Source organism: Heterodontus francisci, chromosome 1 (genome assembly GCF_036365525.1).
Source record: "Heterodontus francisci isolate sHetFra1 chromosome 1, sHetFra1.hap1, whole genome shotgun sequence".
Classification (NCBI taxonomy): domain Eukaryota; kingdom Metazoa; phylum Chordata; class Chondrichthyes; order Heterodontiformes; family Heterodontidae; genus Heterodontus; species Heterodontus francisci.
Window position 1 is genome coordinate 18428265 of NC_090371.1, and position 17359 is coordinate 18445623.

General features: G+C 48.1%; 1 protein-coding gene across 1 annotated transcript in view; it reads right to left on the minus strand.

Annotated features, from left to right (window-relative positions):
- npm1b (nucleophosmin 1b) overlaps positions 1–12727 on the minus strand; it is a 150217-nt gene extending 137490 nt beyond the window's left edge. The window contains exon 1 of the mRNA XM_068028697.1: positions 12608–12727. Within this exon, the coding sequence (XP_067884798.1) occupies positions 12608–12665 (58 nt within the window). The 5' untranslated portion in view covers positions 12666–12727. The remainder of the gene's footprint in view (positions 1–12607) is intronic.
- Between the last annotated feature and the right edge of the window lie 4632 nt (positions 12728–17359).

The following is a 17359-nucleotide window of genomic DNA, read 5'->3' on the forward strand; positions in this document are numbered from 1 at the left end:
ACCTAGCAAGCAAGCACAAAGGAACACCGCCACCTCTGACTCCAAGGCACACACCATCCTGACTTGGAAATAAATCGTTGCTCTCATTGTCGCTGGATCAAAAACCAGATCCCTCCCACTCACCATCACCTTTTCAAGGGCAATGAGGGTTGAGCAATAAATTCAGGTTTAACCAGCGATGTCCACTTCCTGTGAATGAATGAGAAAAAGCACTGGCAGTCACCTGGATTCTAAGCTCTGGAATTCCCTCCTTAAACCTCTCCACGTCTCTTCCTTTCATACCATCCTTAAATCGCACCAGTGACTAAACTTTTAGTCACCCTTAATATCGCCTCTTCGGTTCAGTATTACAGTCCTATGAAGTACGTTGAGACATTTCCTGACAATAAAGGCACTATACAAATGTAAGTCATTGTTGAGATGATTGAAGACCAGGAGAAAGGACAGCAGACCACAGACAGACAATGGCAATACAAGGAGAGCAGAATATTAGGCATTTAACAACAGGAGTGACATGAAGGATGGCACAGACTCTAGAATTAATGACCATCTTAAAGGGGAGTTCTGGAGCTAAGGGGTTTCAAGAATCAACATGAATGTTTTAAAATAGCAAGTGTGATGTGTAGAGAATATTCTGGAAGCAAGCTCAGATATCAAAGGGGAAAAAAGTTCTAGCATCAGTAACACACTTCACACAACAACTGGGGTTAAACAGAATATACAGCATAAACAGGTTATTCGGCCCAACAGATTCATGGTAGTGTTAATGCTCGACATGAACCTCCTCCCACCTTACCATCTTTAGGAAAATAGAAACAGAAAATAGGTCATTTCACCTCTCTAGCTTATTCTGCCATTCAATGAGATCATGGCTGATCTGTGATCTAACTATATGCCCATCTTTGCCCCATATCCTTGAATGCTTTTGGCAAAAAAAGTCAATTTCAGTTTTAAAATTAACTGACCAAGCATCAATTGTCATTTGTGGAAGAGAGTTCCAAACTTCTACCACCCTTTGCGTGCAGAGGTGTTTCCTAATTTCAATCCTAAAATGGTCCAGCTCTAATTTTAAGACAATGCCCCCACATCCTAGACTCTCCAACTAACAGAAATAGTTTCTCCCAATCTGCCTGAGCTGGTCCCCTTAATATCTTCAAAACTTTGATCACCCCATAGCCTTTTGAATTCCAAAAAATACGACCCTAGTTTGTTTAATCTCTCCTCCGTTCAACCCTTGGATTTCATGCATCATTCCAGCAAACTTACGCTGCACTCCCTCCCAGGCCAATATATCCTTCCTAAAGTGTTGCGCCCAGAACCGCTCACATCACTTCAGGTGTGCTCTATTGCTTTGTATAGCTGAAACATGACTTTGGGCCTATATTCGCTGGAGTTGAGAAGAATGATAGGTGATCTCATTGAAACATATGCAAGATTCTGAAGGGGTCTGGCACAGTAGACACAGAGGTCATTTCCTCTGTCTGAAGAACATGGAACATGAAGGCACAACCTCAGGATAAGGAGTCAATCATTTAAGACTGAGATGAGGGGAAATTCTTTCACTCAGAAGGTTGTGAATCTTTGGAATTGTTTACCCCACGGGACAATGAATGCTCCATCGTTGAGTATATTCAAAGCTGGCATAGATAGATTTTTCATCTCTCAGGGAATCAAGGGATTTGGGGAGCAGACAGTAAAGTGGAGCTGAGACAAATCAGCCATGAATGGCGGAACAGGCTTGGGTGGGGAGGGGTACATGGTTGACTCCTGCTATTTCTTACGTTTGGAGTTCTACTCCGTTGTATTCTATTACTCTGGATATAAAGGCCAGCATTCTGTCAGCCTTTTTGATTATTTTCTGTAACTGTTCATGATATTGTAATGACGTGTGTACCTGGACCCACCCACATCGTCACCCTCCATTCCAAGTCTCTTTGGGCCTCCACTAGCTTTGCCTCATTTAGAAACATCCTGCTCATACTTTTTAGGTCCAAAGTGCCTCTCATTTGCCTACATTGAAATCCATTTGTCAGTTTTTCCCATTTACTTAATCTATCAATAGCTTGTAATTTTGCACTTCCATTTACATGGCTTACTACACCACCAATCCTTGTACCAGGCAAATTTGGATATGTGACTTTCTATTCCATCATCGAAGCCATTAATGAATACAGTGAATAGTTGAGGCTCCATCACAGATCCTTGCAGGACACTACTCGTCATTATTAGAGCCAATTAGAGTACCTGCCTATTCCCACTAGGATCGATCTCCTTCCCTCAACCGACTTCTTCACTAGGTCAATAATTTGCATTGAATTCCATGAGCTTCAACTTTAGCTTACAATCTCTTCTGAAGGACTTTATTAAATGCTTTCTGGAAGTCCATATAAATAACAACCAGACATTCCTCTGTCCACTACTTTAGTCACCTCTAACAAAATTCAATCATATTTGTCAGGCATGACCTACCCTTTAAAAATCCACTGCCTCACTCTGATCAGCTCTGATCTAAGCCATTCAGCTTTCCCTTCTATTTCTTTCTCCCTCATGTACTTATCCAACATCCACTTAAATGCATCTATGCTAATCGCTGCAACTACTCCTTGTAGTAGAGATTTTCACATTATCACCACGCTTTACATAAAGAAGCTTCTCCTGAATTCACTATTGGATTTAATAGTGACCATCTTATATTTATGACCCTAAGTTGCGGTCTTGCCCAAGGGAGTGAAGGATAGACCGAATAATTACAGGCCAGTCAGACTCACCTCAGTCGTGGGCAAATTATTGGAATCTATTCTGAGAGACAAGGTAAACTCACTTAGAAAGACACAGATTAATCAAGGTCAGCATGGATTTGTTAAGGGAAGATCTTGTTTGACCAACTTGATCGAATTTTTTGAACAAGGACTATAGATGAGGGTAGTGCAGTTGATGTGGTCTACATGGGTTTTAGTAAGGCTTTTGACAAGGTCCCACATGGCAGACTGGTTACAAGAATAAAATCCCATGGGATCCAAGGAAATGCAGCAAGTTGGATACAAAATTGGCTCTGTGGCAAGAAACAAAGGGTAATTGTTGACGGGTGTTTTAGCGACTGAGGGCTGTTTCAAGTGGTGTCCCGCAGGGCTCAGTACTGGGTGTCCTGCTTTTTGTGGTATATATTAATGATTTGGATATAAATGTAGAGGGCATGATCAAGAAGTCTGCAGAAAGATAGGTCGTGTGGTAGATAGCGAGGAGGATAGCTGTAAGCTGCAGGAAAATATTGATGGTCTGGTCAGATGGGCAGAAAAATGGCAAATGGAATTCAACCTGGAGAAGTGTGAGGTGATGCATTTGGGGAGGTCAAACAAGGCAAAGGAATACACAATATATGGGAAAATACTGAGAAGTGTAAAGAAAGTGAGGGACTGTGGGAGTGAATGTTCACCGATCCCTGAAGGTAGGACAGGTTGATAGGGTGGTTAAGAAGGCATATGGAATCCTTTCCTTTATGAAATATAAAACAAGAAATGCTGGAACCACTCAGCAGGTCTGGCAGCATCTGTGGAAAGAGAAGCAGAGTTAACGTTTCAGGTCAGTGACCCTTCTTCGGAACTGCCAGACCTGCTGAGCAGTTCCAGCATTTCTTGTTTTATATTTCAGATTTCCAGCATCCGCAGTATTTTGCTTTTATTTTAGCCTTTCCTTTGAGTTGAGGTATAGAATATAAGAGCAGGGAGGCTATGCTGCAACTGTGTACTGTGTGCAGTTCTGGTCACCTCATTACAGAAAGGATGTAATTGCACGAGAGAGGGGACAGAGGATATTTACGAGGATGTTGCCAGGACTGGAAAAACACAGCTATGAGGAAAGATTGGATAGGCTGGAGTTGTTCTCCTTGGAACAGAGAAGGCTGAGGAGAGATCTGATTGAAATGTACAACATTTTGAGGGGCCTGGATAGAGTGGAGGTGAAGGGTCTATTCACTTTAGCAGAGAGATCAGTGACGAGGGGGCATAGATTTAAAGTGATCGGTAGAAAAATCGGAGGGGAGATGAGGAAAGCTTTTTTCACCCAGAGGGTGGTGGGGGTCTGGAAATCACTGCCTGAAAGGGTAGTTAAGGCAGAGACCCTCAACTCATTCAAAAGGAGTCTGGATATGCACCTCAAGTGCCATAATCTGCAGGGCTACGGACCAAATGTTGGAAGGTGGCATGAAAATAGGTGGATCATTTTTCGCCGGCACAGGCACGATAGGCCAAGTGGCCTCTTTCTGTGCCTTAAACTTTCTATGATTCCAAGTTGAAGTATCTTCCTCTATGCCTACTCTATCAAACTCACCTCGATCATGTCCTTCCTAAGGAAAGGAACCCCATCTCATTCATATTTTTTTCCTACAACTTAACTAGGGAGAATATTCTTGAATGGTAACAGAAATTATGTTTTACAAAATTAGAATTGTAGATTAGAATCATAGCATGTTTACAGCATTGAACAAAATGGTTAAATGTCAGCCCCCAGTTAGAGCTACTCAGCTGGTCCCACTCCCCTACCTTTTCCCTACAGCTCTGCAAATTTTACTCTTCAGATAATTACCAATTCCCTTTTTAAAGCCACGATTGAATCTGCCTTCATCAGACTCAGGCAGTGCATTCCAGATCACAACCACTCACTGTGTGAAAAAGATTTTCCTCATGGCGCCATTGCTTCTTTCACCAATCATCTTAAATCACTGCCCTCTGGTGCTTGAACCTTCCACCAGTAGGAACAGTTTCTCTCTTGCCTACTCTGTCCAGACCCCTCATGATTTTGAACACCTCGATCAAAGCTCCTGCTCAACCTCTTCTTGGAGAATAGCCCAAGCCAATCTATCCACATAACTGAAGTCTCTCATCGCTCGGACCATTCTCATGAATATTTTCTGCACTCTCGCCAATGCCTTAACATCTTTCCTAAAGCGTGCTGCCCAGAATTGGACACAATACTCCAGTTGAGGCGAAACCAGTGTTTTAATAAAGGTTCACCATAACTTCCTTGCTTTTGTTCTCTATGCCTCGATTTATAAAGCCCAGGATCCCTTATGCCTAAATAACTGCTTTCTCAACCTGTTCTGCCACCCTCAATGATTTGGGGAGATGGGAGAGCATAGTAGTAATGTCACTGAACTAGGAATCCAGAGGCCCAGGCTAATGCCCTGGGGACATGGGTTCAACCCCACCATGGTAGCTGGTGGAATTTAAATTCGATTAATTAATAATTATCAAGAAAACATGCGATGTCGAATGATAATTTTCTTAATCCAACAGCTGGAAACCTGAATATTAAACTGGTGCAGACGAACCATTCAAACCTTGCAAGCTTCGAACTCTGTCTGCTGACCGTGACCACCGAGGCATATTCCCTGCTGCAGACTGTAGTGTTCAGTGGTTTAATTGGTCAGTGTTTGATTGTGTTATAGAATCACAGAAAGAGGCCACTTGGCCTATTGTGTCTGTGGCAACCGAACAACAGTCCACCCATTCTAATCACACCTTCCAGCATTTGGTCCATAGCCCTGGAGGTTACGGCACTTGAGGTGCATATCCAGACTTCTTTTGAAAAATGGGAGGGTTTCTGCCACAACTACCAAAGCAAGCTAAAGACAACCTTCTAAATTAACTGCTGCATTGTAACTTAGCTGGTTTCACTGAGGTGAGAGCCCAGGATCTTCTGCATGTAAAGCAGCTATGATAACCACTACCCAGGAAACCACCAAAGTCTGTTAACCGATCGATATCCACTCTGCTTAATTACTTAAGCCTGAGGGTGGAGCTAGTGAGTTTGAGAAGGTTCCGGAAAGGACAAAGAACCCCTTGAAGGAAACAAGCCACACTGCTGTCTCCTGGAGAACCACCGAATCAGCTGTCCATATCTTCAAACCAGAAGCCGAAGAACTACCAAATCAGGGGTCCACATCTTCAAACCGGCAGCCTCAGGACCATAAAATTCAGCCTGAAGCCAGCTGAGTCACCAACGTCCACAGACTGTGTACCCCTTTTATTTCTCTGGACTCTAATTCGACCAATCTATCCTTCCCCACTCTGTAACCTATTTGTGTGTGTATATGAGAGAGAGAAAGTTGGAGCATATTTTATTTTTATTTTTTTACTTAGATCAGCTTCAGTATAAAAAAAGCTAACATTTTTCTTTGTTAAACTCAAGAAAACCTGTCTGACTGGCCCTTTTTATGATTACCTAGGGTAAATAGTCAAACACATACTGAATTGACAAGCATACCCATTCAAAAGTGGTCAACCAAGGACAGCAAAAAGAGGCAAGCCCTTCCATCCCTCCTCACCTGGTTGTAACATAATTAATAAAAAAAATTTGGAGTCGAAAGCTAGTCTCACTAATAGCGCCATGAACTATCTTCGATTGTCATAAAAACCCATCTGGTTCACTAATGTCCTTTAGGGAAGGAAATCTGCCATCCTTACCTGGTCTGGCCTGCAGCAATGTGATTGACTCTTAACTGCCCTCTGAAATGGCCTAGTAAGCCACTCAGTTGTCAAGGGCAATTAGGGATGGGCAATAAATGCAGGCCTTGCCAGCGACACCCCCATCTCATCAAAGAATGAAAAGATCGATAGCCCCAGGGTCCCTCTGCTCTTGCAGGCACTTTAGAATTGTACCCTTTATTGTATATTGCCTTTCCTCATTCTTCCTAGCAAAATGTACCACTTCACACTTCTGTGCATTAAATTTCATCTGCCACTTGTCCACCCATTCCATCAGTCTGTCTATGTCCTCTTCAAATCTATTACTATCCTCCTCACAGTTCACAATACTCCCAAGAAAAGTCATCTGCAAATTCTGAAATTGTGATCTGCACAACCAAGTCCAAGTCATTTAGATCAAGAAAAGCAGGGATCCCAATACCAACTCCTGGGGAACCCCACTCCACTCCGTGCAGAGATATAACAGCTAGAAAGGACCTAATTCTCTTAGCATTGAGGTCAATAAGCAGAAGCATAGATTTAAAATAATTGGCAAAAGGATTGGAGGAGAAATTCTTGCACCCAGAGGGTAGCGGGATCTGGAACTCACAGCCTGAAAAGGTGGGCGGCAGAGGCAGAAACCTTCACATTTAAAAAAACACCTGGATATTCACTTGAGGTACCATAACCTACAGGATAAGAACTGGAAAGCAGGATTAGGCCAGATAGCTCTTTTTCAGCTGGCACAGACAGGATGGACAAAATGGCCTCCTTCCATGTCGCAGATTTCTCTACGTTCCTACAAAAGTATCACAGATGCTCGAAATCTCAAAATACTAACAGAAAATGCTGGAAACATTCAACAGAGTCCAGGCAGCCTCTGTGGAGACAGAAAGAAACACAGCTAATATTTCAGGTCAGTGACCTTTCATTAGGAGAAATTTAGAAATGCAACAGGTCAATGACGTTTCACTCTTGTTTCTGTCATGCTCTCCCACAGAGGCTGCCTGACCTGCTGAATGTTTCAAGCAATTTTCAGTTTTTATTCCAGAAAGGTATGCAAATTAGAGAATGTTTCAGCATTAATGGCCAGCATTATCAGCTGCAGGGGGGCAGGATGGAATGTGGGTGCTCTGTTATGGGATTAATAACCAGTGTTACAGTGGGGAGGGTCAGTAGATGCGCTGGGTTAGTAAACAGTGTCACAGTGAGGGGAGGGGGGGGGCGGTCAGTGGATGCACTAGGTTAGTAAACAGTGTTACAGTGGGAGGGGGGTGATACAGGAGAAATGCCGTGAACAACATATTCCCCTCTACATTGCTTTCATTGATCTCACCAAAGCCTTTGACCTCGTCAGCAGACGTGGTCTCCTCAGACTACGAGAAAAGATTGGATGTCCACCAAAGCTACTAAGTATCATCACCTCATCCCATGACAATATGAAAGGCACAATTCAACATGGTGGCTCCTCATCAGACCCCTTTCCTATCCTGAGTGGCGTGAAACAGGGCTGTGTTCTCGCACCCACACGTTTTGGGATTTTCTTCTCCCTGCTGCTTTCACATGCATTCAAGTCCTCTGAAGAAGGAATTTTCCTCCACACAAGATCAGGGGGCAGGTTGTTCAACCTTGCCCGTCTAAGAGCCAAGTCCAAAGTACGGAAAGTCCTCATCAGGGAACTCCTCTTTGCTGACGATGCTGCTTTAACATCTCACACTGAAGAGTGCCTGCAGAGTCTCATCGACAGGTTTGCGGCTGCCTGCAATGAATTTGGCCTAACCATCAGCCTCAAGAAAACGAAGATCATGGGGCAGGACGTCAGAAATGCTCCATCCATCAATATTGGCGACCACGCTCTGGAAGTGGTTCAAGAGTTCACCTACCTAGGCTCAACTATCACCAGTAACCTGTCTCTCGATGCAGAAATCAACAAGCGCATGGGAAAGGCTTCCACTGCTATGTCCAGACTGGCCAAGAGAGTGTGGGGAAATGGCACACTGACACGGAACACAAAAGTCCGAGTGTATCAGGCCTGTGTCCTCAGTACCTTGCTCTATGGCAGCGAGGCCTGGACAACGTACGTCAGCCAAGAGCGATGTCTCAATTCATTCCATCTTCGCTGCCTCCGGAGAATTCTTGGCATCAGGTGGCAGGAGCGTATCTCCAACACAGAAGTCCTCGAGGCGGCCAACATCCCCAGCATATACACCCTACTGAGCCAGCGGCGCTTGAGATGGCTTGGCCATGTGAGCCGCATGGAAGATGGCAGGATCCCCCAAAGACACATTGTACAGCGAGCTCGCCACTGGTATCAGACCCACCGGCCGTCCATGCCTCTGCTTTAAAGACGTCTGCAAACGCGACATGAAATCCTGTGACATTGATCACAAGTCGTGGGAGTCAGTTGCCAGCGTTCGCCAGAGCTGGCGGGCAGCCATAGAGACGGGGCTAAAGTGTGGCAAGTCAAAGAGACTTAGTAGTTGGCAGGAAAAAAGACAGAGGCGCAAGGGGAGAGCCAACTGTGCAACAGCCCCGACAAACAAATTTCTCTGCAGCACCTGTGGAAGGGTCTGTCACTCTAGAATTGGCCTTGAAAGCCACTCCAGGCGCTGCTTCACAAACCACTGACCACCTCCAGGTTCGTATCCATTGTCGCTCGAGATAAGGAGGCCAAAGGTGAGATAGTGGGAGGGGGGGGGGGGGGTCAGCAGATGCACTGGGTTAGTAAACAGTATTACAGTGGGGAGGCGGGGTCAGTAGATGTGCTGGGTTAGTAAACAGTGTTACAGTGGGGGGGTCAGTAGTTGCGATGGGTTCGTAAACAGTGTTACAGTGGGGGGGGGGTCAGCAGATGTGCTGGGTTAGTAAACAGTGTCACAGTGCGGGGGGGGGGGGGGTTAGTAGATGCACTGGATTAGTAAACAGTGTCACAGTGGGGGGTTGGGTCAGTAGATGCGCTGGGTTAGTGAACAGTGTCACAGTGGGGGGGTGGGTCAGTAGATGCACTGGGTTAGTAAACAGTGTTACAGTGGGGGGGGGGGGGCAGTAGATGCGCTGGGTTAGTAAACAGTGTTACAGTGGGGGGGGGTCAGTAGATGCGCTGGGTTAGTAAACAGTGTCACAGTGGGGGGGGGGTCAGTAAAGAGTGTTACAGTGAGGGGGTGGGTCAGTAAAGAGTGTTACAGTGGGGGGGGTCAGTAAATACTGTTACTGTAGGGGGGTGGGGGGGGGGTCTGTAAACAGTGTTGGGGTGGGGGGGGTCATTAAACAGTGTTGGGGTGGGGGGGGGGGTCAGTAAATACTGTTACTGTAGGGGGGTGGGGGGGGTCTGTAAACAGTGTTGGCGTGGGGGGGGGGGTCAGTAAACAGTGTTGGCGTGGGGGGGGGTCAGTAAACAGTGTTGGGGTGGGGGGGGGATCAGTAAACAGTGTTGGGGTGGGGTGGGGTCCGTAAACAGTGTTGGGGTGGGGGGGGTCCGTAAACAGTGTTGCGGTGGGGGGGGTCCGTAAACAGTGTTGCGGTGGGGGGGGTCCGTAAACAGTGTTGCGGTGGGGGGGGTCCGTAAACAGTGTTGCGGTGGGGGGGGTCCGTAAACAGTGTTGCGGTGGGGGGGGTCCGTAAACAGTGTTGCGGTGGGGGGGGTCCGTAAACAGTGTTGCGGTGGGGGGGGGTCCGTAAACAGTGTTGCGGTGGGGGGGGGGTCCGTAAACAGTGTTGCGGTGGGGGGGGGGTCCGTAAACAGTGTTGCGGTGGGGGGGGGGTCCGTAAACAGTGTTGCGGTGGGGGGGGGTCCGTAAACAGTGTTGCGGTGGGGGGGGGGTCCGTAAACAGTGTTGCGGCGGGGGGGGGTAAGTAAACAGTGTTGCGGCGGGAGGGGGTCCGTAAACAGTGTTGCGGTGGGGGGGGGTCCGTAAACAGTGTTGCAGTGGGGGGGGGTCTGTAAACAGTGTTGGGGTGGGGGGGGGGTCAGTAAACAGTGTTGCAGTGGGGGGGGTCAGTAAACAGTGTTGCAGTGGGGGGGGTCAGTAAACAGTGTTGCAGTGGGGGGGGTCAGTAAACAGTGTTGCAGTGGGGGGGGTCAGTAAACAGTGTTGCAGTGGGGGGGGGGTCAGTAAACAGTGTTGCAGTGGGGGGGGTCAGTAAACAGTGTTGCAGTGGGGGGGGTCAGTAAACAGTGTTGCAGTGGGGGGGGTCAGTAAACAGTGTTGCAGTGGGGGGGGTCAGTAAACAGTGTTGCAGTGGGGGGGGTCAGTAAACAGTGTTGCAGTGGGGGGGGGTCAGTAAACAGTGTTGCAGTGGGGGGGGGTCAGTAAACAGTGTTGCAGTGGGGGGGGGGGGTCAGTAAACAGTGTTGCAGTGGGGGGGGGTCAGTAAACAGTGTTGCAGTGGGGGGGGGGGTCAGTAAACAGTGTTGCAGTGGGGGGGGGGTCAGTAAACAGTGTTGCAGTGGGGGGGGGTCAGTAAACAGTGTTGCAGTGGGGGGGGTCAGTAAACAGTGTTGCAGTGGGGGGGTCAGTAAACAGTGTTGCAGTGGGGGGGGGTCAGTAAACAGTGTTGCAGTGGGGGGGGGTCAGTAAACAGTGTTGCAGTGGGGGGGGGGGGGTCAGTAAACAGTGTTGCAGTGGGGGGGGGGTCAGTAAACAGTGTTGCAGTGGGGGGGGGTCAGTAAACAGTGTTGCAGTGGGGGGGGGTCAGTAAACAGTGTTGCAGTGGGGGGGGGTCAGTAAACAGTGTTGCAGTGGGGGGGGGTCAGTAAACAGTGTTGCAGTGGGGGGGGGTCAGTAAACAGTGTTGCAGTGGGGGGGGGGGTCAGTAAACAGTGTTGCAGTGGGGGGGGGGGGTCAGTAAACAGTGTTGCAGTGGGGGGGGGTCAGTAAACAGTGTTGCAGTGGGGGGGGGTCAGTAAACAGTGTTGCAGTGGGGGGGGTCAGTAAACAGTGTTGCAGTGGGGGGGGGTCAGTAAACAGTGTTGCAGTGGGGGGGGGGGTCAGTAAACAGTGTTGCGGTGGGGGGGGGTCAGTAAACAGTGATGCGGTGGGGGGGGGGTCAGTAAACAGTGTTGGGGTGGGGGTTCAGTAAACAGTGTTGCGGTGGGGGGGGTCAGTAAACAGTGTTGCAGTGGGGGGGGTCAGTAAACAGTGTTGCAGTGGGGGGGGGTCAATAAACAGTGTTGGGGTGGGGGGGGGTCTGTAAACAGTGTTGCGGTGGAGGGGGTCAGTAAACAGTGTTGCAGTGGGGGGGGGTCTGTAAACAGTGTTGCAGTGGGGGGGGGGTCTGTAAACAGTGTTGCAGTGGGGGGGGGGTCAGTAAACAGTGTTGCAGTGGGGGGGGGTCAGTAAACAGTGTTGCAGTGGGGGGGGGGGTCAGTAAACAGTGTTGCGGTGGGGGGGGGGTCAGTAAACAGTGTTGGGGTGGGGGTTCAGTAAACAGTGTTGCGGTGGGGGGGGTCAGTAAACAGTGTTGCAGTGGGGGGGGGTCAATAAACAGTGTTGGGGTGGGGGGGGGGTCAATAAACAGTGTTGGGGTGGGGGGGGGGTCAATAAACAGTGTTGGGGTGGGGGGGGTCTGTAAACAGTGTTGCTGTGGGGGGGGTGTTAGTAAACAGTGTTGCAGTGTGGGGGGGGGGTTAGTAAACAGTGTTGCAGTGTGGGGGGGGGGTTAGTAAACAGTGTTGCAGTGGGGGGGGGGGGGTCAGTAAACAGTGTTGCAGCGGGGGGGGGGTCAGTAAACAGTGTTGCAGCGGGGGGGGTCTGTAAACAGTGTTGCAGCGGGGGGAGAGTCAGTAAACAGTGTTGGGGTGGGGGGGGGGTCTGTAAACAGTGTTGCAGTGCGGGGGGGGGGGTCTGTAAACAGTGTTGGGGTGGGGGGGGGGCGGTCTGTAAACAGTGTTGGGGTGGGGGGGGGGGGTCTGTAAACAGTGTTGGGGTGGGGGGGGGGGGGTCTGTAAACAGTGTTGGGGTGGGGGGGGGGGGTCTGTGGTGCCCTCGGCTGTTGTGGGTTTAATAATTTAATAACCAAGGAAAGGTTTGGAATGAGCCCAGGGTGGAAGGGGGTCCCGACCATCACCCAAGCCCCAGCCTTGTCCCGCCTCCCACCGAGTACAAGGCCTCTCCCAACGCCTGGGCCTGTCCCAGCCACCCGCTTACCGAACAGATAGACGCTCGAGTTGTACAAGTCCGTCACCGACACCTTTCGCTCCTCCATCACTCGACGCTGCACACAACCGCTCGCCTCACGGTGCAGCCCGGATGACTGACAACACCTCCAGCCAATCAGAGCGCCACCTCTTTCCACTTAACCAATCATAGAGCGACAGGGGGGCTGCGCTTCAACAAATCGACAAGGGACATTGGACGGGGACGCGTGATTGACAGATGCCGCTGACCAATAGCCGCGCGCCGTCAGTCAACGTGAAGGCGCAAATGGCATTTTGCAGCTCCCATTTGATTGATGACCATCGTAACCTATCAGCGTGAGGAATTGCCCATCAATCAAAGGCGGGACTACGGCGTGATTGACAGATTATGTGAGAAGGCAACGCCTCGGAATGGTGCAGTTGTGCAAATACTTGAAAAAGACCTGTTGTGTTGAAGAAGCATTACAATGCTTCCAGATCTTCAAGTTACGAGGAACAACAGCGACAATTTGCATTTATACAATCATAGAATAGTTACAGCACAAAATAGAGGTCATTTGGCCCATCATGTTCCTGCTGGCTCCACAGCAACTCACTCCTGCCCCGCCCAGCTGCCTTTCCCAGTTGCCCTCCAAATTTTTTGCTTTCGGATAATTATCCAATTGTCTTGTTTGAATCTGCCTCCATCACACTTTCACGCACTGCATTCCAGATCCTAACAACTTGCTGTGGAAAATGTTTTTCTTCATGTGGCAGTTGCTTCTTTTGCCAATCACCTTAAAAAGGTGTTCTGTGGTTCTTGACCCTTCCACCAACGGGAACAGTTTATCCCTATCTACTCTGTCCAGAACCCACATAATTTTGAACCTCTCTATCAAATCTCCTCCAAGAAGAACAGAAGCTTCTCTAAATTGTCCCCGTAGCTGAAGTCCCTTATTCCTGGAACCATTATCGTGAATATTTTCTGCACCCTCTCTAATGTCTTCAGATCCTTCCGAAAGTGGGGTTCCCAGAACTGGACACAATACTCCAGTTGACACCAAACCAGTGTTTTACAAAGATTCACCATAACTTCCTTGCTTTTGTACTCTATGACTCTATTTATAAAGCCCAGGATCCCATATGCGTTATGAACTGCTTCCTCAACCTGCCCTGCCATCCTGATTTGTGCAACTCTACCCACAGTTCCCACTGCCTCAGCACCCCCTTTAAAATTGTACCCTGTTTTTATTCTTTCATGGGATGTGGGCATCACTGGCAATGCCAGCATTTGGAACCTGTCCCTAATTGCTTGCTGGGCCATTTCAGAGGGCAGTTAAGAGTCAACCACATTGCTGTAGTCTGGAGTCACATGTAGGCCAGACCAGGTAAGGATGGGAGATTTCCTTCCCTAAAGGACATTAGTGAACCGATGAGTTTTTACGACAACCAGGATAGCTTCATAGTGCCACCACTGAGACTAGCTTTCAATTCCAGTTTTTTTTAAAATGAATTGTCAATAGATTCCATCAGCTGCTGTGAAAGGATTTGAACCCATCTCCCCAGGGCATTAGCCTGGGCCTTTGGATTACAAGTCCAGTGACATTACCATTGTGCCACAGTCTCTCTTCTGTATTGTCTTTCCTCGTTCCTCCTACCAAAATCTGTGCAATAGATTTCACCTGCCACTTGTCTGCCCATTCCACCAGCCTGTCTATGCCCTCATGACTTTTATCACTATCCTCCTCACAGTTCACAATACTACCAAGTGCTGTGTCATTTGCAAATTTTGAAATTGTGCCCTGTACACACAAGCTTAAGTCATTAATATATATCAAGCAAAGCAGGGATTCTAATACCACTATACACCTTCCTCCAGTCTGAAAACAACTTTGAATCACTACTCATAGAGTCATAGAGTTATACAGCACAGAAACAGGACCTTCGGCCCATCGTATCTGTGCTGGCCATCAAGCTCCTATCTATTCTAATCCCATTTTCCAGCACTTGGCCCATAGCCTTGTATGCTATGGCGTTTCAAGTGCTCAATAGCAGTCAGTCAATTTCGTGTGGATGCTGCTACCTTTTTAATGCTTTCATGGGATGTGGGCATCACTGGCTAGGACAGCATTTATTGCCCATCCCTAATTGCCCTTGAGATGGTGATGGTGAGCTCCCTTCTTGAACTGCTGCAGCTCACATTGTGTAGGTACACCCAAAGCGATGTTAAGAAAGGAGTTCCAGGATTTTAACCTAGTGACAGTGAAGGAACGGCGATATAGTTCCAAGTCAGGATGGTGTGTGGCTTGGAGGGGAACTTGCAGGTAGTGGTGTTCCCATGCATCTGCTGCCCTTGTCCTTCTAGGTGGTAGAGGTTGTGGGTTTGGAAGGTGCTGTCGAAGGAGCCTTGGTGAGTTGCTGCAGTGCATCTTGTAGATGGTACACACTGTTGCCACTGTGCACCATTGGTGGAGGAAATGAAAGCTCAGGGTGGTGGATGGGGTACCAAACAAGCGAGCTGCTTTTTCCTGGATGGTGTCGAGCTTCTTGAGTGTTGTTGGAGCTGCACCCATCCAAGCAAGTGGAGAGTATTCCATCCTGATTTGTGCCTTGTAGATTGTGGACAGGCATTGGGGAGTCAGGAGGTGAGTTACTCGCTGCAGAATTCCCAGCCTCTGACCTGCTCTTGTAGCCAAAGAAGTTATGTGGCTGGTCCAATTCAGGTTCTGGTCAATGATAATGCCCAAGATGTTGATAGTGGGGGATTCAGCGATCGTAATGCCATAGAACATAAAGGGAAATGGAAAGATTCTCTCTTGTTTGAGATGGTCATTACCTGACAATTGTGTGGTGTGAATGTTGCTTGCCATGTATGAGTCCAAGCCTGGATCTTGTCCATTTCTTGCTGCATCTGGACACATGCTGCTTCAGTATCTGAGGAGTCGCGATCATCAACGAACATCCCTGCTTCAGACCTTATGATGGAGGGAAGGTCATTGATGAAGAAACTGAAGATGGTTGGGCCTCGGACACTACCCTGAGGAACTCCTGCAATGATGTCCTGGGACTGAGATGATTGATCTCCAACAACCACAACCATCTTCCATTGTGCTAGGTATGACTCCAACCAGCAGAAAGCTTTCCCCCGATCACACTGACCTTAGTTTTGAGAGGGGTCCTTGATGCCCTACTCAGTCAAATGCTGCCTTGATATCCAAGGCAGTCACTCTCACCTCACCTCTGGAGTTCAGCTCTTTTGTCCATATTTGAACCAACGCTGTAATGAGGTCAGGAGCTGAGTGGTCCTGGCAGAACCCAAACTGAGCATCGGTGAGCACCCTTTTTCAGCTTCATCTTTCCCTTGGCTAGCGGGGGGTGTGGGGGGTGTCTAGAACCAAGGGACACAGTCTCAGAATAAGAGTAGGCTATTTAGGACAGAGATAAGGAGGAATTTCTTCACTCAGAGGGTGGTGAATCTTTGGAATTCTCTACCCCAAATTTCTATGGAGGCCCAGTTATAGAGTATGTTCAAGACAGAGATTGATGGATTTCTAGATATAAGATATCAAGGGGTATGGGGATAGTGCTGGAAAATTACGTTGTCGTAGAAGATCAGCAATGATCTAGATCAATGGCAGAGCAGGCTCCTATGTACTCTCCATCTATTTTGTCTTCCAGGGAGGTCTGAATTTGTTTGCCTTACTTTTCCCCCTTGTGGGAATGTATCTTCACTGCACCCAAACTATCTCCTTTTTAAAGTGTGCATACAGTTTTGCCTGCCAATCTTTGATTCCAATTTACCTAGGCCAGATCGATTCTAACTCTATTGAAGGTGGCCCTCCCCCAATTAATTATTTATTTTTTACTCTGAATTGCTCCTTGTCCTTTTCCATAGTGTTATGGATACGTGGAAGGGGGTGTGAGTGGTTACCACTGTTTACCTCCCAACTGTCTGCAATCATGTTCTGTTAAAAATGATGCATTTGCCCCTGAGTGTCTTTCAGGTCAAATAAACAAACAGATGACAGAGGTCCTGCAGGGGGAGTTTAGGGAGTTAGGTAGAAAGTTAAAAGACAGGACCTCTAGGGTTGTAATCTCTGGATTACTCCCTGTGCCACGTGCCAGTGGAGCTAGAAATAGGAAGATAATGCAGCTAAACACGTGGCTGAACAGCTGGTGTAGAAGGGAGGGTTTCAGATATCTGGACCATTGGGATCTCTTCAGGGACAGATGGGGCCTGTACAAGAAGGACGGGTTGCATCTAAACTGGAGGGGCACAAATATCCTGGCTGCGAGGTTTGCTAGCGTCACTCGGGATGGTTTAAACTAGTGTGGCAGGGGGGTGGGAACCAGAGCAGTAGGACAGCAAGTGAAATAAATGAGGGGGAACTAATAAATAAGGCCAGTAAGACTAAGAGGAAGAGCAGGCAGGGAGATGTTGCGGAGCACAGCGGGACTGGTGGTCTGAAGTGCATTTGTTTCAATGCGACAAGTATAACAGGTAAGGCAGATGAACTTAGAGCTTGGATTAGTACTTGGAACTATGATGTTGTTCCTATTACAGAGACTTGGTTGAGGGAAGGACAAGATTGGCAGCTAAATGTTCCAGGATTTAGAAGCTTCAGGCGGGATAGAGGGGGAGGAAAAGGGGTGGGGGAGTTGCATTACTTGTAAAGGAGAATATCACAGCTGTACTGTGGGAGGACACCTCAGAGGGGTCGTGCAGCGAGGCAATATGGGTGGAGCTCAGGAATAGGAAGGGTGCAGGCACGATGTTGGGGGT